The 26,545-nt window shown below is 37.9% G+C and overlaps 2 protein-coding genes across 7 annotated transcripts in view; one reads left to right on the forward strand and one right to left on the reverse strand.

The window, feature by feature from the left end:
- Positions 1 to 26,545, reverse strand: part of LOC110531523 (butyrophilin subfamily 1 member A1) — a 45,604-nt gene that overhangs the window by 14,366 nt on the left and 4,693 nt on the right. For 3 of the 5 annotated variants that reach the window (XM_036989176.1, XM_036989173.1, XM_036989172.1), the window contains 6 exons: positions 26,448 to 26,474; positions 26,222 to 26,257; positions 26,067 to 26,114; positions 25,945 to 25,971; positions 24,069 to 24,095; positions 22,244 to 23,781 (listed from right to left, as the gene is read on the reverse strand). The exons of 1 other annotated variant lie outside the window; for it this stretch is intronic. In XM_036989176.1, coding sequence (XP_036845071.1) covers positions 22,976 to 23,781; positions 24,069 to 24,095; positions 25,945 to 25,971; positions 26,067 to 26,114; positions 26,222 to 26,257; positions 26,448 to 26,474 — 971 coding nt within the window. In that variant the 3' untranslated portion in view covers positions 22,244 to 22,975. Of the gene's footprint in view, positions 1 to 22,243; positions 23,782 to 24,068; positions 24,096 to 25,944; positions 25,972 to 26,066; positions 26,115 to 26,221; positions 26,258 to 26,447; positions 26,475 to 26,545 lie in introns of those variants that run through there. One more of the 5 variants, XM_036989178.1, reaches the window with a different exon arrangement.
- Positions 5 to 12,292, forward strand: LOC118966141 (probable E3 ubiquitin-protein ligase TRIML1). 2 transcript variants are annotated; one of them, XM_036989214.1, is made up of 7 exons: positions 5 to 122; positions 1,797 to 1,877; positions 2,123 to 2,278; positions 2,583 to 2,630; positions 6,598 to 6,630; positions 9,557 to 9,574; positions 11,122 to 12,292. In XM_036989214.1, exons 2-7 carry the CDS (start codon positions 1,808 to 1,810, stop codon positions 11,682 to 11,684), a joined length of 888 nt encoding a protein of 295 aa, XP_036845109.1. In that variant the 5' UTR covers positions 5 to 122; positions 1,797 to 1,807; the 3' UTR covers positions 11,685 to 12,292. The 2 variants fall into 2 exon arrangements, with proteins under 2 accessions (XP_036845109.1, XP_036845108.1); XM_036989213.1 differs by lacking the exon at positions 6,598 to 6,630 and adding an exon at positions 7,708 to 7,740 and having other exon boundaries at positions 11,122 to 12,290.

A 26,545-nucleotide genomic window follows, 5' to 3' on the forward strand; every position in this document is an offset into this window, starting at 1 on the left:
AAGTCCACAGTAGGTGTGGTTAAACACTACTCTCATTGTTACAAGAAGCTCTGGGGAGAAAATAACGTTTATTTCATATCTGAAACTCCGTTATAGCTCCGTACTCTGTTATCTGCATTCAGGTAAGAGATTCTAGTGAATTAATTCATTTCTAAAAGCGTGTCTTTATCTATTGCGAAATAATGTGATATGTAACTTACATTTAATAATGCTTTCAAATGTCTTGATGGTTTAATTGTATATTACTCTGGTTCATAGTGAACCACAAAAAGTGAGTGGTAGAGGGGGCTGAACTGGGGAGTTCTGAGATACCCGCACGCATGAGGGGAAAACAACACCTTTGTCATAAAGCATTTCATGCATATCATCGCATTTTCGCAGTGGCATTGAGCAGTAGAGTAGAGGCACTTACAGAAATTGAACAAATGGGGAACATTTTTTGTAACCTACGGTCCGGGAAAATGTTGGCCTTTTAAAAATGCATATCATGCAATTCTACGTCATTTTACTTGACCGGAGACTTTGTCAGAATTACATTTTTAATATCGCACAACTGATCAAAATGGCAGGTTACTTTGACACTGACAAACTGAGATCAATAAAAACGACCTTGTCTTGAATCCATCAATAGCCTACACCTAGGTTAAATAAAAGTTAAATGCAATTTAACCTACAATAGTTGTAGGCTACAATATGAGGATATTATAGTCCTAAAAATGCTTTCCAGATTCACTGACTCACCCAATGATGCGCAGTTCACAAAAACTTATCTCCCTCTCTCTTTCTTTTGTAAAATATATTTTCAAGTTGATCAAATATTTTGGTGGCCTACAGCATAGAGTCTTCTCTTTTCATCAGGAGTCGTAGCTTTTCAACCTGTATTCTTTCATTTGTATATGAAATGTTTTGTCTGCATGCTGTTTTTTCACTGACCGATTTGCCATGCGTTCCCGACTGTAGGCTATGCCTTATTATTGGGCTACAATCCACAACTAGGCTAAATTAAACTATTTAACCTATGTGGCTAAATTATAGGCCTTCTCTTTGTGTAGTGGGCTATTCTGAATGATTTCATTTATTTCTGAACAGCCAGAGGTAATTATATAACTTTGGCAAATGTATTTCAATGTATCAGGTGTACTGCCAGGCTGTGGTACTGCAGTTCCCCCAGAAACCTTCGCGCAGCTGTGATTCTATACGGAAATAAATGATGAAGTGCAATGCTGGAGAAATGAGAGTTGCAGGCTCATGTCTATCAGGGCAGAGAGGGAGAGAGTTCATAGAAAGTTAATCTCATTCCAGTTATGTGAGAGATACTGGCGCGCTTCTCACACAACCACGCGTTGGTCTTAAACATATATGGTTACAATGCTGCGAAAACCATAAACCCGGGCCGGCCCAACCCAAATCAACTCATATGATATTAGGCCCGGTCTGAAAATCTACTTTTTCACATGACGTTATTTGTGGCGAAAGGAATATTAAAGAGGAGGCAAATCGAATGATATTCGATAGCTTTTATTTATAAATGATTTGTCATGCCACGATAGGTATTGGATCCGGCCAATTATGTTCCAAACAAAACAGTCCAAAATGGAGAGGTGCCGGATCCTCTTCTGACAGGTTCTGGCTCAAATTAAGCATTGAAGTACTGGCACAAAAGTATATCTGAGTAAACTTGTTGACAAAGATTTTGTTGAAAGAGTATTTGTAAAATAAAGGAATGCTATCCATACTTATTATTTTACAACATTCGTTTAATAATCTTGATGCAGGTCATGTTTTTATGTTCCCAGGCAGGTGCATCATGGGACCTTTGATCCAGCATATCTGTTTGGTAACATTCCTTATCTTTTTTGCCTGTTCATCTGCTCCAGGTAATAAGCTCATAGTAAAGTATAAGGAAGGGCTATGAGGGCAGACTAAGTCATTCATCTAGGTACCACATGTCCAAATGTTGGTTGTCAGTCTCCATTTGAACCATAAAGCAACATCAAAAAACAACATATCATGTCCCACACCACTTATTTTAATCAACAGCTGAGAGATTGTTTATTTTCTAACAAAGAGGACACGTATTTAAATGTTGAGTTCAAGACCTAATTCTGATTAACTATTGCAGTTGCAGATGGAACAGAGACTGAGAGGCAATCAACTTGCGAGTCAACCAGTACACTGTATGGTTTGAATTGCACTGTGTGGTTTGCTGGATGTGTTACATTTGGGATCATTATTATCCTGGGAGTGGTTTTCTTGGTATGGTATAAGTGCTGTGGAGGTAAAGCTTAATTCATTATACTTTATTACTTTTTAAAACAATAGATTTATCACTTAAATCAGGGAATCCCACCACATTACTTTTTAACATAATTTTCATTATCTTCAGCATGTTTAGACTATGAGGTTATAAAGTAGTGGAAATACCCTTAAATTAAAACTGACAGCTTTTTCAACTCTTTTGCAGATATGAAACAAGCAGACAATCATAATATTAGTAAAAAATATAAAATTCCCAGTTTATCTTAAAAAAATTACTTTAGAAAAGGATACACTTAAATGACATGTGTTGTCATTTTTAACAGATGCAAATCAAAAGCTGCTGGGAAGATTTAATGTCATTGGAGGAGACGGTGAGTGACCAATTTTGAATGTATGGCTAAAATGTTACGTTGCTTCTGCAGCCCTTTCCTGCAGTCAAATGACCAAATCGCTCTCTACTGGCCTCATGAGTGGAATGTTATTCATATTTTTTATAATTTCATAATGAATAAACATTCATAACAAAAACCGAAATCTGGTGTTTCTATGTCAAATGGTTTAGTTATATTTCAGTCTTCTGTGATGTATATAAAGTGTAATATTGGAATGCAAACCCAAAATTTAATACGTTTTATATCTGCCATGGTACAGGTCTTCTTTTTTAAAAGCCCATAACCATGTACAGTGCCTTGCGAAAGTATTCGGCCCCCTTGAACTTTGCGACCTTTTGCCACATTTCAGGCTTCAAACATAAAGATATAAAACTGTATTTTTTTGTGAAGAATCAACAACAAGTGGGACACAATCATGAAGTGGAACGACATTTATTGGATATTTCAAACTTTTTTAACAATTCAAAAACTGAAAAATTGGGCGTGCAAAATTATTCAGCCCCTTTACTTTCAGTGCAGCAAACTCTCTCCAGAAGTTCAGTGAGGATCTCTGAATGATCCAATGTTGACCTAAATGACTAATGATGATAAATACAATCCACCTGTGTGTAATCAAGTCTCCGTTTAAATGCACCTGCACTGTGATAGTCTCAGAGGTCCGTCAAAAGCGCAGAGAGCATCATGAAGAACAAGGAACACACCAGGCAGGTCCGAGATACTGTTGTGAAGAAGTTTAAAGCCGGATTTGGATACAAAAAGATTTCCCAAGCTTTAAACATCCCAAGGAGCACTGTGCAAGCGATAATATTGAAATGGAAGGAGTATCAGACCACTGCAAATCTACCAAGACCTGGCCGTCCCTCTAAACTTTCAGCTCATACAAGGAGAAGACTGATCAGAGATGCAGCCAAGAGGCCCATGATCACTCTGGATGAACTGCAGAGATCTACAGCTGAGGTGGGAGACTCTGTCCATAGGACAACAATCAGTCGTATATTGCACAAATCTGGCCTTTATGGAAGAGTGGCAAGAAGAAAGCCATTTCTTAAAGATATCCATAAAAAGTGTCGTTTAAAGTTTGCCACAAGCCACCTGGGAGACACACCAAACATGTGGAAGAAGGTGCTCTGGTCAGATGAAACCAAAATTGAACTTTTTGGCAACAATGCAAAACGTTATGTTTGGCGTAAAAGCAACACAGCTCATCACCCTGAACACACCATCCCCACTGTCAAACATGGTGGTGGCAGCATCATGGTTTGGGCCTGCTTTTCTTCAGCAGGGACAGGGAAGATGGTTAAAATTGATGGGAAGATGGATGGAGCCAAATACAGGACCATTCTGGAAGAAAACCTGATGGAGTCTGCAAAAGACCTGAGACTGGGACGGAGATTTGTCTTCCAACAAGACAATGATCCAAAACATAAAGCAAAATCTACAATGGAATGGTTCAAAAATAAACATATCCAGGTGTTAGAATGGCCAAGTCAAAGTCCAGTCCTGAATCCAATCGAGAATCTGTGGAAACAACTGAAAACTGCTGTTCACAAATGCTCTCCATCCAACCTCACTGAGCTCGAGCTGTTTTGCAAGGAGGAATGGGAAAAAATGTCAGTCTCTCGATGTGCAAAACTGATAGAGACATTCCCCAAGCGACTTACAGCTGTAATCGCAACAAAAGGTGGCGCTACAAGGTATTAACTTAAGGGGGCTGAATAATTTTGCACGCCCAATTTTTCAGTTTTTGATTTGTTAAAAAAGTTTGAAATATCCAATAAATGTCGTTCCACTTCATGATTGTGTCCCACTTTTTGTTGATTCTTCACAAAAAAATACAGTTTTATATCTTTATGTTTGAAGCCTGAAATGTGGCAAAAGGTCGCAAAGTTCAAGGGGGCCGAATACTTTCGCAAGGCACTGTATATGAGGTTTATACTTTTCATTCAAAGTAGATTTGTTTAAGACTACCAAGAAAGACTCTGCGTGACCCTGATATAGCCCAATGCAGTAAAAGATTATAAATGCACAGTGGACTGCCCTTCAGTAATTTAGAATTGAGTATTCAACAAACATGTGATGTGAGAAGATGTACTGTGTATGTTTACCTTCAAATAAAAAACATGTTTTTTTGGTTTGGTTATACAGTACCAGTCAAAAGTTTGGACACATCAACTCATTTAAGGGTTTTTCTATGTTTACTATTTTCTACATTGTAGAATAATAGAGAAGAAATCAACACAATTAAATAACACATTTGGAATCCTGTAGTAACCAAGAAAGTGTTAAATAAATCAGTATAATTTACTTTTGAGATTCTTCAAAGTAGCCACCCTTTGCCTTGATGACAGCTTTCCACACTCTTGGCATTCTCTCAACCAAGTTCATGAATGCATTTCAATCAACATTGCCTCCTTGTTAAAAGTTAATTTGTAGATTTTTTTTCTTCTTATTGCGTTTGAGCCAATCAGTTGAGTTGTGAAAGGTAGGAGTGGTATACAGAAGATAGCCCTATTTGGTCAAAGACCAAGTCGATATTATGGCAAGAACAGCTCAAATAAGCAAAGACTAATGACAGTCCATCATTACTTTAAGACATGAAGGTCAGTCAAAAACGTTGAAAGTTTCATCAAGTGCAGTTGCAAAAAACCATCAGGTGCTAACATAAAACAGTCTATCATGAAGACTGCCACAGGAAAGGAAGACACAGAGTTACCTCTGCTGCAGAGGATAACTGAGTTAAGTACAACTGCCACGCAGCCCAAATAAATGCCTCACAGAGTTCAAGTAACAGACACATCAAAACATCACCTGTTCAGAGGAGACTGTGTGAATCAGGCCTTCGTGGTCAATTTGCTGCAAAGAAATCACTATTAAAGGACACCCATAAGAATAATAGACTTGCTTGGGCCAAGAAACACGAGCAATGAACATAGATTTTTGGTTCCAACCGGCATGTCTTTCTTTATGAGATGCAGAGTAGGTGAACGGATGATCTCCGCATGTGTGGTTCCTACCGTGAAGCATGGAGGAGGAGGAGGTGTGGGGGTGCTTTGCTGGTGATTCATTTAGAATTCAAGGTACACTTAACCAGCATGGCTACCACAGCATTCTGCAGCGAATTGCCATCCCATCTATTTTGCACTTTCTGGGACTATCATTTGTTTTTCAACAGGACAATGACCCAAAACACACCTCCAGTCTGTGCAAGGACTATTTGACCAAGGGGAGTGATGGAGTTACCTGGCCTCCACAATCACCTGACCTCAATCGATTGAGATGGTTAGGGATGAGATGGACCGCAGAGTGAAGAAAAAGTAGCCAACAAGTGCTCAGAATATGTAGGAACTCCTTCAAGACTGGTGAAAAATAATTCCATGTGAAGCTGGTTGAGAGAATGGCAAAAGTGTGCAAAGCTGTCATCAAGGCAAAGGGTGGCTACTTTGAAGAATCTCAAATATACAATATCTTTTGATTTGTTTAATACTTTTTTGGTTACTACATGATTCCATATGTGTTGTTTCATAGTTTAGATGTCTTCACTATTATTCTACAATGTAGAAACTAGTACAAATAAAGAAAAACCCTTGAATTAGTAGGTGTGTTCAAACTTTTGACCGGTACTCTATATTTTCAGTTGGTCACATGGATATACTGCCATTACAGACAAAAATATCTCTCCCCATCCCAAGATGCCTAAGGCAGTTTCAATGAAAGATGAGGCTAAATGAAGGTTACTTAACCATGCTGATATCAATAGGAAATAATCCTTTTGTCACAGGACACTTCAATGAAGAACATCTTGAATAAGCAACAGTCAACCAGAAATGAATCTGTTTCAAGTACAGTTTACAAAATAAATAACAGTACTAGAATAAGAGTGAATTGTGAGATGTATTACTTTTTTCATATTTTTTTATGTGTTCTAATTGTATTGTATTTTTTTCAGATAGGAATATGAATTTGGACCTCCCACATAATGGTAATGTGCTAATCAGTATTAACCATTGTATTTACGATACATACATTAACTTAACCCAATGAGTCCCACCATATCACTGACACATTTTGGACTTCTAACCCCTTTTAAACTCCTTGATTGTTTCTTCCACATCTGTAAATACCAACCATTAGTCTGTGTGATTAACGGGGGCTGAGCTAGAGCAGTGTTGATGAGACAAGGGCAGGTCCCGAAGGGGCCCGGGGCCAGGGTTGAAAATCTGAGACTCTCACAAACATGCACGTGTAACATGTTTTGCTCTATGACCTCACAAGCTACATAAGAGTTGTTAGAAGATAAGGGGTTGTTCTACAATGAACATCCTAGGAAATCCCAGGACATAGTGTCTATAACACTGTAATAAGCTCACATAGTTTCTGTCACAAACTTCAAACTCCACACAGTTGTAACTGACTAGTTGGATATCCATTTCCTTGTGAGCAAACTGGAACTCCTTCAAGACTGTTGGAAAAGTATTCCAGGTGAAGTTGGTTGAGAGAATGGCAAAAGTATGCAAAGCTGTCATCAAGGCAAAGGGTGGCTACTTTGAAGAATCTCAAATATTCAAATATATTTTCATTTTTTAAAACACTTTTTTTGGTTACTACATGATTTCATATGTGTTATTTCATAGTTTAGATGTCTTCACTAATTGACTACATGTAGAAAATAGTACAAATAAAGAAAAACCCTTGAATTAGTAGATGTGTTCATACTTTTGACTGGTACTGTATATTTTCAGTTGGTCACATGGATGGATATACTGCCATTACAGACACAAATATCTCTCCCCATCCCAAGATGCCTAAGGCAGTTTCAATGAAAGATGAGGCTAAATGAAGGTTACTTAACCATGCTGATATCAATAGGAAATAATCATTTTGTCACAGGACACTTCAATGAAGAACATCTTGAATAAGCAACAGTCAACCAGAAATGAATCTGTTTCAAGTACAGTTTACAAAATAAATAACAGTACTAGAATAAGAGTGAATTGTGAGATGTATTACTTTTCTAATGTATTTTTATTATGTTCTAATTGTATTGTATTTTTTCCAGATACGAATACGAATTTGGACCTCCCACATAATGGTAATGTGCTAATCAGTATTAACCATTGTATTTACGATACATACATTAACTTAACCCAATGAGTCCCACCATATCACTGACACATTTTGGACTTCTAACCCCTTTTAAACTCCTTGATTGTTTCTTCCACATCTGTAAATACCAACCATTAGTCTGTGTGATTAACGGGGGCTGAGCTAGAGCAGTGTTGATGAGACAAGGGCAGGTCCCGAAGGGGCCCGGGGCCAGGGTTGAAAATCTGAGACTCTCACAAACATGCACATGTAACATGTTTTGCTCTATGACCTCACAAGCTACACAATAATTGTTAGAAGGTAAAGGGTTGTTCTACAGTGAACATCATAGGAAATCCCAGGACATAGTGTCTATAACACTGTAATAAGCTCACATAGTTTCTGTCACAAACTTCAAACTCTACACAGTTGTCACTGACTAGTTGGATATCCATTTCCTTGTGAGCAAACCATTTCTGTACATACAGCATTCATATACATATATTTGATCAGGTTGTTGTTTTGGCTGACCTTTTTTTTATTATTGACATTTGTCAATACAACTCATGAGTGCAACTGTTTATGTCAAATTGTTTTGTGTTCTATTTGTAGCCCTGGTTGTCATGAAAAGGAAATGGTAAAACACTTAATCGTGAGACTAAATATAAGTGTTGGACATTAACCTCTAGCGTCGCAATCCCGTATCCGGGAGCGTAATCATAGCCTCAAGCTCATTACCATAACACAACGTTTCCTATTCATGAAAATCGCAAATGAAATGAAATAAATATATTGAAACACAAGCTTAGCCTTTTGTTAACAACACTGTCATCTCAGATTTTCAAAATATGCGTTACAGCCAACGCTAGACAAGCATTTGTGTAAGTTTAGCATGGCATAAAGCTATGCTAGGCGGGCTGGCAGCAGGCAACATTTTCACAAAAATAAGAAAAGCAACCAAATTAAATAATTTACCTTTGAAGAACTTCAGATGCTTTCACTCAGGAGACTCCCAGTTAGATAGCAAATGTGCCTTTTTTCCAAAAATAATATTTTTGGAGGCGAAAAACGTCACGTTTCTTTATCCTGCTTGGTTGAGAAATCGACCGAAAATACTTCAACTATAACGCCAAACTTTTTTCAAAATGTTCTCCATAATATCGACAGAAACACGGCAAACGTTGTTTAGGATCCATCCTCAAATTGTTTTTAACATTTTGTATTCAATAATATATCCGTGGAGGCAGTTGGTTTCTCATAAGAAACTATTGGAAAAATGGCTACCTCAGTATTTTACGCAAAGTTTTCTCCGGGAGACACCATGCGTCCACTCGCCCTATATGGTCTCTAAAAGCCATTCTCCAATGGAAATGCCTAAAAAGATGTCACAATGCTGCAGACACGTTGGGGAAAACGTGGAAAACGTAAGCTGACTCCTAGCTGCTTCACAGCCATATAAGGAGTCATTGGCATGAGGCTGTTTCAAAAAATGCGGCACTTCCTGATTGGATCTTTATCTGGGTTTCGCCTGTAACATCAGTTCTGTGGCACTCACAGACAATATCTTTGCAGTTTTGGAAACGTCACAAGGTTTTCTTTCCAAAGCTGTCAATTATATGCATAGTCGAGCATCTTTTCGTGAACGTTTTTCATCCAAAAATTAAAGTAGCGCCCCCTATATCCAAGAAATTAAGATAAATTAAAGTCAGATAATGGAAAATGATGATTTTTGCTGCGGCCTTGGGACTGATAGGGTTAACAAATCACAGTACTATAATAAGACTGAAACATGTTAAACCTGTCTGTTTCCTTTTCTTTTCTAGAGCCGCGCTCACATGAAGGTAATCATCTTTAATCATATTCTTTCTATGTCTAAATATTCAACCCTGCTGTGAAAAAGTATTTCCCCTGTTCTGATTTTCTCTATTTTTGCAAATTATTTACACTGAATATTATCAGATCTTCAACCAAAATTATGTTGTGCACAATATAAATTAATGGTAAATTATGTATTTTGTAATTTTGGAGTCACTTTTATGACAAATAACAATCAAATATGAATTGAAACATATCTACATGAATGTGGATGCTACCATTAGGGAAAATCCTGAATGAATTGTGAATAATGTTGAGTGAGAAAGTTACAGAGGGTCAAAGATCATACCTCCAAGACATGCTAACCTCCCCTGTTATTGGTAATGATGAGAGGTTAGCATGTGGAAAGACATTTTAAGCTGCCATGCCCTTATTAGTCCCATGTTGAGACAGCTTCCTAGCATCTTCTATATCTCATCTAACTTGCTCTTTAAGAGTGAACGTTTTAAGAGTGCAGTTTTTATTTTTTATTTCAAAGCATCACTGTATGTCTGGTAAATGTGATTATTTCATGAAAATAACTGTGTGTATATATATATATATATATATAACATTTATTTCCCTAACACTCGTTTTACCAATGAAATTATCAGTTCTGATGATGATACAAATGTAAATATAGTTACATAAACAGCGTTGATTGGTGGATTGGATCGTCTAGACTCAGAGCCTACCTTGCTAGACCCTTCAAAGCAGAAGGATACATTATGCAAATATAAGATGATAATAAGAATCAGATCAGATTGTGATGTCATGCTGTGGGACAAAAACTAAATTTTACCCGAACAGGCTGAAACTCCAGGCTCTTACACTAAAAGGGCATCATAATTTTCACAATTTCAGAGTGTTATTTTGAGTTCATATAGCGGAAATATCATGAACAAAACAGGAAATCAACTTTTTGACTGCACTGCCCTGTCACGTTCTGACCTTTATTTCCTTTGTTTTGTTTTTATTATGTATGGTCAGGGCGTGAGTTGGGGTGGGCAGTCTGTTTGTGTTTCTATGTTTTTCTATTTCTGTGTTTGGCCTGATATGGCTCTCAATCAGAGGCAGCTGTTTATCGTTGTCCCTGATTGAGAACCATATTTAGGTAGCCTGGGTTTCAGTGTTGGTTTGTGGGTGTTTGTTTCCGTGTGTAAGTTTGTCACCACACGGTACTGTTTCGGTTTGGTTATTTCACGTATTAGTTTATTGTTTTTGTATTTCATAGTGTTCAGTGCTTTTGTTATTAAAATCGCCATGAACACTTACCACGCCGCATCTTGGTCCGATCCTTACTCCTCTTCAGACGAAGAGGAGGAAATCTGCCGTTACATGCCCCTTTAATGTATGTTTGAATAAGAAAACACTGGATTAAGGCCTATTATATGGCTAGTAAGGCATACTCAGGGCCTTATTAGCTATGTATATACACACTTGTGAACCACAAATCAGTGGCTAGCTAATATGTGTACCTTAAATCTTACCAACTATGACGTAATTGGTTGACTCTTTTTTTTGTTATTATCAGTGGATGTTATTCTAGATGGAAAAACAGCTCACTCTCAGCTGAAGATATCACACAATGGGAAAGTTGTGGAGTGGGTGAAGCAGAAACAAGAACCACAGACAGAGATTAACAAGAATGACATTGACAAGCATTTTGATGTGGCCCCATATGTGTTGGGCAGTATGGGCCGTGCTATGAGGGCCTACTGGGAGGTGTCTGTCAAGGCGAAAAAGGACTGGGTACTTGGTGTTACCAGGGTAACAGCTAACAGGAAAGGACAGTTGGTTCTCAGCCCAGCCAATGGCTTCTGGGTAATCGGGATCTCCGATGGCAAAGACTTTACAGCATTCATAGATGATGATGATGATGATGTCAATAAAGAAATAATTCTACACCGGGTGGGTATCTATGTGGATTATCAGGAAGGGAAGGTGACTTTCTACAATGCAGAAGACAGGTCACTCATCTACTCATTTACCAAAGGACCAAGTTATGAGGATGAGGTCCGCCCACTTTTCTCACCCTGGAATAACGATGCAGATCCAATCACAATTTTGTCCATTGAAAGTAAAAAATCAAAATAATCTAAAGCATAAATTATCACCTCTACATCAATCAATAGGCTACTTTATTGTGATGGAATGCTAAACACGAGTGGTCTTAACTACACTAATGATGGTCAATCACTAATGATTGTCACTTCAGAAATATTTACACATTTGCTTGCAGTTGTTTAAATTGTATGAAACATTTAGTTTATTATGGAAATGTGTTGCTTTCTCACATTGACTTTCTATTCTTTGTCTATGACTTGAATTATAATAGACAGCTATTTCAGTTGTTTTTCTCAAACCACAAGGATATTATAAGATAAATCATGCATAATGCATAGGTAATGTTATGCCTCCCTTCATACACATATACTGTACAATGTATTGATTTGTGAAGACTGTAATATTGCTTTTAAGACTTGGATGTGTATCAGTTTATTCCTTGTGATCATGAGCATCAATCAGTTCATGCTCTTACAGAACAATGTATAGATTGGGTAGGTTTGTAATCAGCCATTGGTAAGCACAACTCTGCATCAGAGGCCTTTACAATGTAAAGACTGCTATTCTGGGACCTCATTAATAAAATGTTTGCACGCACAGATTTGATTGTAAATTGTGCATATATAAAAATCTACAAGAACAATGCTATTTATAAATCATGAACCTGACATGCAAATATGGAATTTACATAAATTCTGCCTGACATTTTCTGATTAATAATCGAAAAAACTTTTTTTGCGACTAACACAACTTTATTTATGGGTGTAGACATTATTATAAGGACATTTGTCTCATATTTAAAAAAAATAAATTAAAATGCTCTTACAGAGACATGTAAAAATGAATAATATTTTGCAAATGAGGCCTCTGGGCCATTAAACAGATATCCACTAACATACAAATACTTTGATCAGTTAATGACACATTTTAAAATGCCTTTTATTATTGTAACAAAAATGTTACACTTTTACATATTTTGCTGCATTGAGTATAGTGAGTGAGAGCTTTTTTTAACACATAATTACAGTGAGTGAGTCAATTATTCTATATTGTCATACAGTACTAAAAACAACTAATACTTTATATTTAAATAGATTAACACTGAGTGTACAAACATTAAGAGTGTCTCTTTCCTGAACAGGGGAAAGATATGACCCCTTATTGATGTCACTTGTTAAATCCACTTCAGTCAGTGTAGATGAAGGGGAGGAGACAGGTTAAAGAAGCCTTGAGACAATTGATTGTGTATGTGCGTCGTTCAGAGGTTGAATGGGCAAGACAAAATATTTAAGTGCCTTTGAATGGGGAATGGTAGCAGGTGCCAAGTGCAACGGTTTGTGTCAAGAATTGCAGCGCTGCTGCGTTTTTCATGCTCAACAGTTTCCCGTGTGTATCAATTATGGTCCACCACCCAAAAGACATCCAGACAACTTGACACAACTGTGGGAAGCATGTAGACATGAAATGAGGCTGTTCTGAGGGCAAAATTCCGAAGTTCTTAATATTTTGTACACTCAGTGTATATTCTACACTATAAAACTAACACGTGTAAAAGCTACAATTTAGGATTGACATTTTCAGCTTTAAATTAATCGTCTATGATAAGCTTTGGGTTCTACCTTTTTTTTCAATGACTTTGTCGTCTTCCATTATTTACACTAACAGTTCTCGGAGGTTGAAATCAGTGCGTCCTTGCTGGGATGACAAAATCAGTATACTACCGGAGAATATCAACACCAAACACATTGGTTCACCGTTCCACGGGAGAGGACAGTACACAGCATACCATAATGTTCTGAATAATGGCCAAGTCTACCTCGCTCCCTATTCCACTGAACCGCTTAGGCGAAACAAACACAAGTCCAACATTTATCAGAAACTGTTAAACTACCTGTTCACTACCCTCCTACTCTCCGGGGATGTGCAACTCAATCCTGGGCCTAACATCACCGAGCCAGCGATACTCACCGGAGTGGAAAGCAGTGGATGGCCTCGTCCACTGGTCGTCGCCGCTGTGGAAGTGAGTGAGTGCTATGGTCCCATGGTTTCTCTCGACTCACCCGGCTCCAGGATAGATTTTGACTCTTCAAACATATCAGAGTCGCTATATACGATCCCTGACTCTGTTTCTGGTACGCAAGCTGTTTTAATTAGTTCCCCGCATCCAGTGCAGGCGGGAGGGAGTGTTAATTGTGCTACCGAACTGCCCCTAATCAAAACTAAACAAAACGGCCTAAACCCAGCCGTCAGAAAACACAGACAATGTAACTTTTTTCAATGTGTCAATCACTCTCGAGTCATCTGGGACCCACGAGCTAAGCCCAAGGGACTACTAGGGGGGCACTTGAACATTCGTAGTGCCATTCGAAAAAGTGATCAAATTCAACATCTACTCACAGACTCCAACCTTGACTTCCTCTGCCTCTCAGAGACATGGCTCCATAAAACCTCTCCATATGCTGCTTTGATTGTGCCTGGCTACAATGTTTTCAGTAGAGACAGGACTGAAGGAAGAGGAGGGGGTGTGATGATTTACATTAAAGAACATATCCGATGTAAACAAATTGAGTGGTCATGTGATAATGAACTAGAATGTATTGGCCTGAATGTTACACTGTCTCCCCAAATGTCTTTTACCCTTATTGGAATGTACAGGCCACCTTCCACCAAAAGTGTGTTTTTTGATCAGTTTAATAACATGCTTAGGGAATGTGATTTTGGGAAAGAGGTCATCTTAATGGGAGATTTTAATATTAATTATGAAGACAAGTCTTGTAGGAAAACCCTCAAACGGATCACTAATACCTTTGACCTTACACAGCTAGTTAAAGGGCCAACCAGGGTGACTTGTTGCTCTAAAACACAGATTGATTTGGTGTTCAGTAATAAACCAGAGAGAATGACTAAATCATTCAATATGGTTACTGGGCTATCTGATCATAATCTGACACTTACAGTATAGCCAGAAATCTGTGTAAGAGCAGGTTTAACCTCTCTACTGTTAGAAAGCCGGATCAACTAAGAATACATAAGAGTGAATTAAACTATTTTGAAAACGCAATTAAGGGAATTAACTGGAATGATCTCTTGTCCTATACAGACGTGGAAGCTGATAGTCAGGTTTTTCTATCCACAATCCAGACTACAATAAATGGTTTCCTAAAGAAAACCAAATCCAAACCTGGCCATAAGAGCACTCTTCCTTGGCTAAATGGAGAAATCTGGAAATTGATGAAAGAATGAGATTGTGCTCTAAAAATAGCCCTAAGATCCAAATTAGAGCATGACAGACGTAGGTTTACCATGTTGAGAAATAAGGTGATGAAGGAAATCAGACAGGCCAAGGCAAACTTTTTTATGAACATAATTGGTGAAGCAAAGGGAAATTCTAAATTGATCTGAGAGAATCTAAAAAAGTTAACAGGGAAAGACCATAGTAACACTGCAAAAAGACTAGAAATCATGGTGAATAACAATCTAACACAGGATGCAGTCGAAATAGCAATAGCCTTCAATTCCTACTTTTTTCACTCTGTCAGGGTACTGACACAGAACCCCTCCACTGGATTCTTGGGCTCAGTGCTAGTAAATGACACTCAATCTGTCTTCATCATAAGGGAGGTTTCTGAGTCAAAGGTGAACAAGATGATTAGCTCACTAAATAACTCTAAAGCCAAAGATGTGTTTTCGAAACACTCCACAGAAACGGCCAACTGCTTTCTTCTGGAAAATGTGAAGTCCAAGATGGATAAAGGGGGCATTGTTGGGGCTGTGTTTCTGGACCTAAGGAAGGCTTTTAATACTGTTAACCATGAGATTCTCATCACAAATTTGTCCAAGTTCAACTTTTTCGCTGATGCCTTGAGATGGATGAAATCATACCTTGAAGGCAGAACACAGTGTGTCAGAGTGAGCAATGAGCTGTCGCCCACTCTTAGCTATGATGTGGGTGTAACGGATGTGAAACGGCTAGCTTAGTTAGCGTGGGCGCTAAATAGCGTTTCAATCAGTGACGTCACTTGCTCTGAGACCTTGAAGTAGTAGTTCCCCTTGCTCTGCAAGGGCCGCGGCTTTTGTGGAGCGATGGGTAACGATGCTTCGAGGGTGACTGTTGATGTGTGCAGAAGGTCCCTAGTTCGCGCCCGGGTATGGGCGAGGGGACGGTTTAAAAATTATACTGTTACATTGATGCTGTTGACCCGGATTACTGGTTGCTGCGGAAAAAGGAGGAAGGTCAAAAGGGGGGTGAGTGTAACGGATGTGAAACGGCTAGCTTAGTTAGCGTGGGCGCTAAATAGCGTTTCAATCAGTGACGTCACTTGCTCTGAGACCTTGAAGTAGTAGTTCCCCTTGCTCTGCAAGGGCCGCGGCTTTTGTGGAGCGATGGGTAACGATGCTTCGAGGGTGACTGTTGATGTGTGCAGAAGGTCCCTAGTTCGCGCCCGGGTATGGGCGAGGGGACGGTTTAAAAAATATACTGTTACATGGGCATGCTCCAAGGGTCAATACTGGGGCCCCTCCTGTTCAGTCTGTACGTTAATGATCTGCCTTATGTCTGTACTGGGTCTGAAGTTAAAATGTATGCAGATGATATAGTGATATATGTGCATGCAAAGAGCAAACAACAAGCTGCACAAGAACTCACTACTGTAATGGTCCAGGTTACAAAGTGGCTCAGTGACTCGTGTTTGCATCTCAATGTGAAAAAAACTGTTTGCATGTTCTTCACAAAGAGGGCAACAGATGCTACTGAGCCAGATGTCTATGTGTCAGGGGAGAAGCTCCAGGTGATGTCTTATTTTAAGTACCTTGGCATCATACTTTATTCCAACCTCTCTTTTAAAAAGCATGTGAAAAAGGTAATTCAGATAACCAAATTCAACCTAGCTAATATCCGATTTATACTAAATTGTTTGACTACAGAGGTAGCAAAACTGTACTTCAAATCTATGATACTCCCCCACTTAACATACTGCTTGACTAGTTGGGCCCAAGCTTGCTGTACAACATTAAAACCTATTCAGTCTGTCTACAAACAGGCTCTCAAAGTGCTTGATAGGAAGCCCAAAAGCCATCATCACTGTTACATCCTCAGAAATGATGAGCTCCTGAGTTGGGAAATTCTTGTGCAATACACTGACGCATGTCTTGTATTCAAGATCCTAAATGGCCTGGCTCCCCCTCCACTCAGTATTTTTGTTATACAGAAAACCCAAACATATGGCAGCAGATCCACAAGGCCTGCCATGAGAGGTGACTGTATAGTTCCCTTAAGAAAAAGCACCTTTAGTAAATCCACTTTCTCTGTGAGAGCTTTCCATGTCTGGAATACACTACCATCAGACACACATAACTGCACCACATATCACACTTTCACAAAATGCATGAAGACATGTAATTTAGGAAAAACTACTTAAGTAGTACTTTCAAGTATTTTTACACCACTGGGTACTTTATAAGTAAGAGAGAGGAGGTCAAAGGGCAAACCGGTTGGCTCCATTAACCTGTTGATCCTACTTGAGACGCAGACGTCTCAAGTAGGCACCTGGAAATGCAAATGCGCTACGCTAAATGCTAAATGTACTCGTTAAAACTCAAACGTTCATTAAAGCTACACTCGTTGTGAATCTAGCCAACAAGTCAGATTTTTAAAATGCTTTTCGGCGAAAGCATGAGAAGCTATTATCTGATAGCATGCAACACCCCAAAATGCCTGAAGGCGACGTAAACAAAATAATTAGCGTAGCCGGCGCTACACAAAGAAGCAGAAATAAAATATAAAACATTCATTACCTTTGACGAGCTTCTTTCTTGGCACTCCTATATGCCCCATAAACATCTCTATTGGGTCTTTTTTTCGATTAAATCGGTCCATATATACCCAAAATAGCCATCTATGGAAACTGTGTAATTCAGAAAAAACATTGTTTCAAAACGCTGCGTCATTTTTTTAAATTAAAAAAGTTGACGATAAACTTTCACAAAACACTTCGAAATACTTTTGTAATCCAACTTTAGGTATTAGTAAACGTTTATAATCTATCAAAATGATCACGGGGCGATGTGTATTCAATAGCTCCACGTCTTCAAATCATGGTCGAAAATCTCGACTCCAAAACATCCTGTCGGAGACGGGAAGAAATGGAATGTCTTTCCTTTGTTTGACTAAGAAATAACTCTCAGGAAAATGACGACAATGGCGACATCGTGTGGAATCTGTAGGAATTGCATCCTATTTAATTTGGTGTCCTTTAAACAATACATGAAAGTGGTGCATGGATATTATTTTCAGCTTTCAGTGACCAGTTTTTCTTGCGCTTTTCGATGAAACACAGGCTCTGTTATAGTCACAGCCGTGATTTAACCAGTTTTAGAAACTTCAGAGTGTTTTCTATCCACACATACTAATCATATGCATATACTATATTCCTGGCATGAGTAGCAGGACGCTGAAATGTTGCACGATTTTTAACAGAATGTTCTAAAAAGGAGGGGGTAGACTTAAGAGGATTACCCTTGTATAATGAATAACCTAGCCTGTAGTCTGGCATCCCAGACATCACATACCATACTCATATTCTAGAATTCTAGCCCTCTGGAGTCTGATTCAGTCCAGAGGCTTATTACACGGAAACCAAACCGTGCGCTATCGTGCATACATTTATTTTGTCCCCTTACACCAAACGCGATCACCACATGTAGGTTAAAATATCAAAACAAACTCTGAACAAATTACATTAATTTTGGGCCAGGGTAGCCTAGTGGTTAGAGCATTGGACTAGTAACCAAAAGGTTGCAAATCCCCGAGCTGACAAGGTACAAATCTGTCTTGTTGCCCCTGAACAGGCAGTTAACCCACTGTTCCCAAGCCGTTATTGAAAATAAGAATTTGTTCTTAACTGACTTGCCTAGTTAAATAAAGGTAAAACATTAAACATGTATGGCTAGTTAGCTTGCTGTTGCTAGATAACTTGTCCTGTGATAAAAAATATTGAGTTGTTATTTTACCTGAAATGCACAAGGTCCTCTTCTCCGACAATGAATCCACACATAAAACGGCCAACCGAATCGTTTCTAGTCATCTCTCCTCCTTCCAGGCTTTTCATCTTTGAACTTAAATGGTGATTGGCATCTACACTTTCATAGTATTACCATGACGACCGGCAAAACATTTAATCTTTCAATCACCCACGTGGGTATGACCAATGAGGAGATGGCACGTAGGTACCTGCTTCTATAAACCAATGAGGAGATGGGAGAGGCAGGACTTGCAGCGTGATATGCGTCAGAAATAGAAAGGAGTTCTATTTTAGCTCTTGGCGTCGCAGACGCTCCTTGGCGCACGAGAGCAGTGTGGGCGCAATAATTGAATAACATGGATTTCTACATTTATTTTGCGACGCTCGGGCACGTGGCGTGTCCAGTCTGGTCAGCATGTGAAGTCACATATTAACCCTGATATTTGCCATTACAGTCAAGTAGTTCAGTGTGAATGAGATCACTGAGGTTGATTATTGTTGACATTTTTTTTATATTAGATTCTAGTCTCAGTAGGTAGCACCAAGGTTGTGGTTTCAGGTCCACATTCAATCACAAAAGTCTACAAAAGATGATAAAACAAGATTACAACAAATGACTGTTAATCATCATGTTACTCATACTGTTAATAAGTAACTTCTGAGTCTGAGTAAAATTCCTTGTCTCTAACAAGAATAGGATGCTCGTATCAGGACAACTGAGTTAGATCCTTATGCAAAATTAAACCAAATACTCATTTCAAATCTCATGTCTATTCTACATCAATAAAATAAGTGTTTTCAGCAGGCAATCTTATGAGGTGGGGTTAACGGGGAGACCCTGTGATATAATAGACAGCCAAGAGGTAAATTGTATTTTGTTATAAAGAAAGGACTAATCAATTTGCTAATGCACTTCACAGCCAAAATAATACACAAATATTTCTGTAAACTCTACAAAGTTGTGTTCTCTGAGTAGACTGATACCAGGTGCTTAATGTGTAAATCGGGAGGTGCTGGAACATATAGTGAGCGTGAGAGGTTGGGGGGGTTATCCGGGCTGGAACACGTTGAGAAAAAAAAGTGTCAAACACAACATAGCAGCCAAGTAGCCTACTATCTATGGTGGTGAAAAGGACAGCACTCTCGCTAATTCATTTTAAGCATTTTAGACGTCACTGCAGTATCCCCACATACTTGAGTAGAGCTACAGGGTTTACACATGTCGGAATTTCCTAAAGCCTAATTTTCTAGACATCAATGTACAGCAACATTTTTAGATGACACTGCAGAACACCCTCCATATGCACACATACTCAACTGGGGGGGGGGGGGGGGGGGGGGGGGGGCTTACAAGACCTGAATTTCATATAATTTTCAAGACATCAATGTAGCAGTAGAACAAATATCACAATATCGGAATAGAACTTCAAATAAAATATGTCTCCTGCCTATTTGATAATATGAAGCACATATTTAGATTTACTAACTTGTTCTGTTGGGGTATTGTCACTTCTAGGTTAGACTACTGCAATGCTCTACTTTCCTGCTACCCTCATAAAGCACTAAATAAACTCCAGTTAGTGCTAAATACGGCTGCTAGGATCCTGACTAGAACCCAAAAATGTGATCATATTACTCCAGTGCTAGCCTCCCTACACTGACTTCCTGTCAAAGCAAGGGCTGATTTCAAGGTTTTACTGCTAACTTACAAAGCATTATATGGGCTTGCTCCTACCTATCTCTCTGATTTGGTCCTGCCGTACATACCTACACGTACGCTACGGTCACAAGACGCAGGCCTCCTAATTGTCCCTAGAATTTCTAAGCAAACAGCTGGAGGCAGGGCTTTCTCCTATAGAGCTCCATTTTTATGGAATGGTCTGCCTACCCATGTAAGAGACACAAACTCGGTCTCTTTACTGAAGACTCATCTCTTCAGTGGGTCATATGATTGAGTGTAGTCTGGCCCAGGAGTGGGAAGGTGAACGGAAAGGCTCTGGAGCAACGAACCGCCCTTGCTGTCTCTGCCTGGCCGGTTCCCCTCGTTCCACTGGGATTCTCTGCCTCTAACCCTATTACAGAGTCACTGGCTTACTGGGGCTCTTTCATACTGTCCCTAGGAGGGGTGTGTCACTTGAGTGGGTTGAGTCACTGATGTGATCTTCCTGTCTGGGTTGGAACTTTGAATGTTTCTTTAAGTGCAGTTGCAAAAATCATCAAGAGGTATGATGAAACTGGTTCTCATGAGGACCGCCACAGGAAAGGAAGAGCCAGAATTACCACTGCTGCACAGGATAAGTTCATTAGTTACCAGCCTCAGATTTAGCCAAACCTCATTATTTTTCAGTTGATAATGCATTGCCTTATTTAACACTGATGGTGTCTCTAGTATTTCTATGTCTGTATTTTTTAAGTTTTTAGAACTGGTCAGCACTGTGAAATACATGGCTTTTAAAACTTGCAGTTGAATAAGGTCTTGGGTCAGCAACAATGAGCAGGTCGTACTCAGATCTGAAGGGTAAACCTAACTTACAGGTGGATCCGGTGTGTGAGTCATGGGAGTTGGAAATCATCAAACCAGTGTGGTTAATGTTTACCACATGACCCTGTGCCGTAAGTTATGAGGATGATATCCGCCCACTTTTCTCACCCTGGAATAAGGATGCAGATCCAATCACAATTGTGTCCATTGAAACTAAACAATCTAAATCATCTGAAGCATTAAGGATCACCTCTACATCAATCAATAGGTTACTTTGTGTTGGAGAGCTAAACTTGAGTAGTGATTGACTAATGGTGGTCAATCACTAATGATTGTCACTTCAGTAATATTTACACTTTGCTTGAAGTTGTTTACATTTTATAATACTTTTTTGCTTATTATAGAAATGTGTTGCTTTCTCACATTGACTTTATATTTGTTGTCTTTGACATGAATAAAATTGAACTGCTATTTCAGTTGTTTTTTCAAACCACGAGGATATTGTCAGAGAAATCATGCATAGTGACTAGGTAATGTCATGCCTCCTTTCATACACATATACTGTACACTGTATTGATTTGTGAAAAATGTAATATTGCTTTTAAGACTTGGATGTGTATCAGTTTATTCCTTGTGATCATGAGCATCAATCAGTTCATGCTCTTACATAACAATGTATAGACTGGGAAGGTGTGTAATCAGCCATTGGTAAGCACAGCTCTGCATCAGAGGCCTTTACAATGTCAAGACGGCTATTCTGGGACCTCATTAATAAAATGTTTGCACACACAGATTTGATTGTAAAGTGTGCATCTAAGAAAATCACCAAGAACAATGGTATTTATAAATCGTGAACCTGACATGCAAATATGGAGTTTAAATAAATTCTGCATGATATTTTTTTGCAACTAACACAACCTTATTTATGGGTGTAGACCTTATTATAAAGGACATATGTCTCATATTTTAATAAATCTTAATAAATGTTCCTACACAGAAATGTACCAATAAATAATATTTTGCAAATGAGGCCTCTGGGACTTTAAACAAATATCCACTAACATACAAGGACGTTGATCAGTTCATGACACATTTTAAAATGCCTTTTATTATTGCAACAAAAGTTTACATTTTTACAGATTTTATCACATTGAGTGCAGTGAGTGAAAAGCTTTTTTTTAACACATAATTACAGTGAGTGAGTCAATTATTCGATATTGTCATACAGTACTAACAAACAACTAAGATTTTATATTTAAATAGATTAACACTGAGAGCACAAAACATTATCAACTGCTCTTTCCCGATCCCTTATTGATGTCACTTGTTAAATCCACTTCAGTCAGTGTAGATGAAGGGGAGGAGACAGGTTAAAGAAGGATTTTTAAGCCTTGAGACAATTGATTGTGTATGTGTGTTGTTCGAGGGTGAATGGGAAAGACAAAATATTTAAGTGCCTTTGAATGGGGAATGGTGGTAGGTGCCAAGTGCACCGGTTTGAGTCAAGAATTTGCAGCGCTGCTGCGTTTTTCATGCTCAACAGTTTCCTGTGTGTATCAAGAATGGTCCACCACCCAAAAGACATCCAGTGGGAAGCATCTAGACACCTTGTAGAATGAAATGAGGCTGTTCTGACGGCAAAATTTGGAAGGTGTTCTTAATATTTGTACACCGAGTGTATATTCTACACTTTAAAGCTAACATATGTAAAAGCTACATTATAGGATTTACATTTTCAGCTTTAAATTAAGCATCTATAATAAGCTTTGAGTTCTAAATACTTTGTTTTTCAATGACTTTGTCATCTTCCTTTAATTACACTAACAGTTCCTGGAGGTTGAGGGTTTGTCTCTTTGTACCACAGGTGAGATTTTGAGTTCCTCTTTACAATCAATCAAAGGACCAAAGAATGGATAGAGTTTCTTAGTAAACTTGCCACAGAAGGAGTGTATGTGGCATTTCTTCTCCACGTTGAAAAATGTTATCTGTCCCCCTTCATAGTCCATGAAAACTCCCAGCTTCTCAGGTGTCAGTTCAATGGGAAGGAAAGTGGAAGACGGTTCAACTGTTTTCAGTTCTCCATCTTTGTAACATATGCTCCAGAAGCCAGTATCTGGATACATTTGGATGTTGTCTCTCTTATCAGTTTCCTGAGCGATCCCAACACTCCACTGGCTCTTCTTCCCCAGGTCAACCTCCCAGTAATGTGTACCTTTGTCATATCCTTCCATTCCCAAGACACACGTATTTTGATTAAACCTAATTTTAGTTCCTTTGCATTTTTCTTCTAAATTCTCAGTGGCCTCGTCTTTGCGTACTTCCTCAACCTTCAGAGTACCTTCGTTGTTTTGTCCTTTTTTCATCATCCTGTTAAATAATCCAGTTTTCTTGTCTTTGTCTTTTCCTGAAACATTTAACATACTATTTTCTGTAGGTTTTCCTCCAAAACGCTCTGTGTCTTCTTCTTTGTGTTCTTCTTTAAACTTCATGCTGCTGCTTCCTTTGCATTTATCTTTGAAATTCTCACAATCCTTTTTTTCGTTTAATTCTCCAAATCTGAGAGATGTGTTATCATCAAATAAAGATAGTCTGAGATGTGCAGTGTCAGGATCGAAAGTCACATCCACTGAAAATATTTTTGTGTTATTTTTTTTTTTAAATGTTAAAAAGAATTCCGATACATTTCACACAAAATATGAATCCAATAACATTAGTATATTTCAAAATGTTATATTTGTTCCATAATGAATTAACATGATTATTGAAAAAACAATACAATATAATCTTATTTGTGGTAGGAAATGTGATCATATGTCAAATTGAAACATAAAATGCTATAGATGTGTGTGCCTGCACATTATATTAGCGTCAAACTTCATGACACATAGGAAATATAAAAGTGTTCATAATTACCTGCATGATCAACCATCAAGCTCCAAACTAAGAAGGGAAAACAAAAGGAATTGATGGAAGTATATATACAAAAGTATTGGGACAGTGACACATTTTTGGTTGTTTTAGCTCTGTAATCCAACCCTTTGGATTTGAAATGATATAATGACAATGAGGTTATGAGAGTCATTGTGGATACACCTTTATTGTAAATAAGAATAGAAAATATTTCTAAAAACATAGTTTTGGTTGTGTTTCAGATCATTATGTGCCCAATAGAAATGAATACTAAAAAATGAATTGAAACATTTTGGAGTCACTTTTATAAGAATACATTGTGCTTCTATACACTTTTACATTAATGTGGATGCTACCAGGATTACGGATAATCCTGATACAATTATGAATAATGATGGGTGAGAACATTACCCCCAAGACATGCTAACATTAGCATGTCTTTAGGATATATGTGACCCTCTGTAACTTTCTTACTCATCATTATTAACAATTCATTCAGGATATTCCCTAATCATGGTAGCATGTAGAAGTGTATAGAAGCACATTTTATTCTTATTTGTAATAAAAGTGACTCCAAAATGACACAAGACATTATTTACCATAAATATCTATTGGGCACAAAATAATCTGAAATATAACCAAACTAATTGAAAATGTATCCAACAAGTTTGTAGAGTCACAAGCTTGATGTAGTCATTGCGTTCTAGGAATATGGGACCGAATACTAAACATTTTACTACTTTATTCATAAGAATCTTTATGGATGTCAATAATAATTGTCAATAATTTTGACCCCTACCTTTTTGACAATAAATAATAATAATTACTTTTTCAATTCTATAAACATTTCAAATACTGAGTTGTGTTGTATACAGTTTTTATTGCTCATCACTATCAAGGGTGTCAATAATTGCAGACCCCGCTAAGAAGTAATATTTTCTGCTCACACATTCTCATTTCGACACCAAACTCACCACTTGTACATGTGGCCAAAGAGCTCGATTTTCATCCATGAATTGTAAAAGCCTGTAGTTTTCTAAACTACATTGACATTTGGATTGGAACCAGTGCTTTGTTCAGATTCCATGAAAATAGAGCTATATGGCCACGTACACCTGTGGTGGGTTTGGTGACGAAATGAGAATTCATGATCAGAAAATAACCCCATAACTACTATAAAATATGGTGGATTATTGATGTTATGGGGTTATTTTGTTCCAATGGTCTTCGGGCCCAAGTTAAGGTGCAACGGCATCATGAAATTTATCAAGAACCAGGACATTTTAGCCAGAAACCTGGTTGCCTCTGCCAGGAGGCTGACACTCGGCCGCAAGTGGACCTTTCAGCAAGACAATGAACCCAAGCACACGACAATGTCAGTCTCCGGACTTGAAACCCGTTGAAAACCTATGGTTTGAATTGAAGAGGGAAGTCCAGACGAACTATATCAAATATCTGGAAGGTTTCTGTATGGAGATCCCTCCCAATGTGTTTTCCAACTCAAAAAAAACATTTTAGAAATAGTCTCAGTGTCATAATCTTCGCAAGGTTTAGGTATTGAAACATATTGAAAAAAGGAGTGTAAATAATTTTGACATCTACATTTTTGAAAAAAAAGAGTAGTTCTTAAACAAAATCTCTTTCTCTGAGCAATTGTATTAGTATAAAATAATATAATTTCCAATTTATTTGAACATAAAACATAGCTCAGTATCTGAATTATTTATTTTATCCAGTCATTGTTGCTCATCTTTATCAAGGGTGTCAATAATTCGGTACCACACTGTATATATGAAAAAGAAACTGCATGGATTATATGCTTAGATGACAAATCACTTTAAGTTTGTGCAGCGTTAATGTGAAAGTAGCCGATAGTTACCAGAGTCTGGGATTGTTTCAGTAATTCCTGTGAAAATACAAAATCATGTTTCTGTATCAATTCACTTTTAATACTTGTGAAAAAAATAATGGTCCATCAACTGTAAAACACATAATACGTACCCATTAACTTATCCTTATAAGTGAGTTCCTCTGTCTTTTTGATGAGCTCTGTAATATACAGTGGAGGAAAGTTGTTATTTTGGTTTGAATTAAAACAGTTTGAAATGATTCATTTTAAGGAAATACTGTATATAGGTAATATAAATATTGCATACCTTGATCCATAGCTTTTAATTTTGTATTCATATCATCTATTGTAAAAACAATAATAATATTAATATATATTTGTAAATGAGTTCTATATACAGCATATTACTTGATATTTTAATTCCTTTTTGACAATTGCTTTTTATTTATTTATAAAGAATGAAACTTGAGATGTTAGTGTTTTCAAAAGTGTTACAAAACTCAGTTAATGCATCTTCCAGTATCGGTTCTTACCCAAAGGCTTCAGTTTTTCTCGAACAACTGGAGGTGAAAATATAATGTCATCATTGCACAAAGTACTTGCACAACAGTATTGCATGCAATAATGAAAG

The sequence above is a fragment of the Oncorhynchus mykiss genome, chromosome 9 (genome assembly GCF_013265735.2).
Source record: "Oncorhynchus mykiss isolate Arlee chromosome 9, USDA_OmykA_1.1, whole genome shotgun sequence".
NCBI classification, from domain to species: Eukaryota; Metazoa; Chordata; class Actinopteri; order Salmoniformes; family Salmonidae; genus Oncorhynchus; species Oncorhynchus mykiss.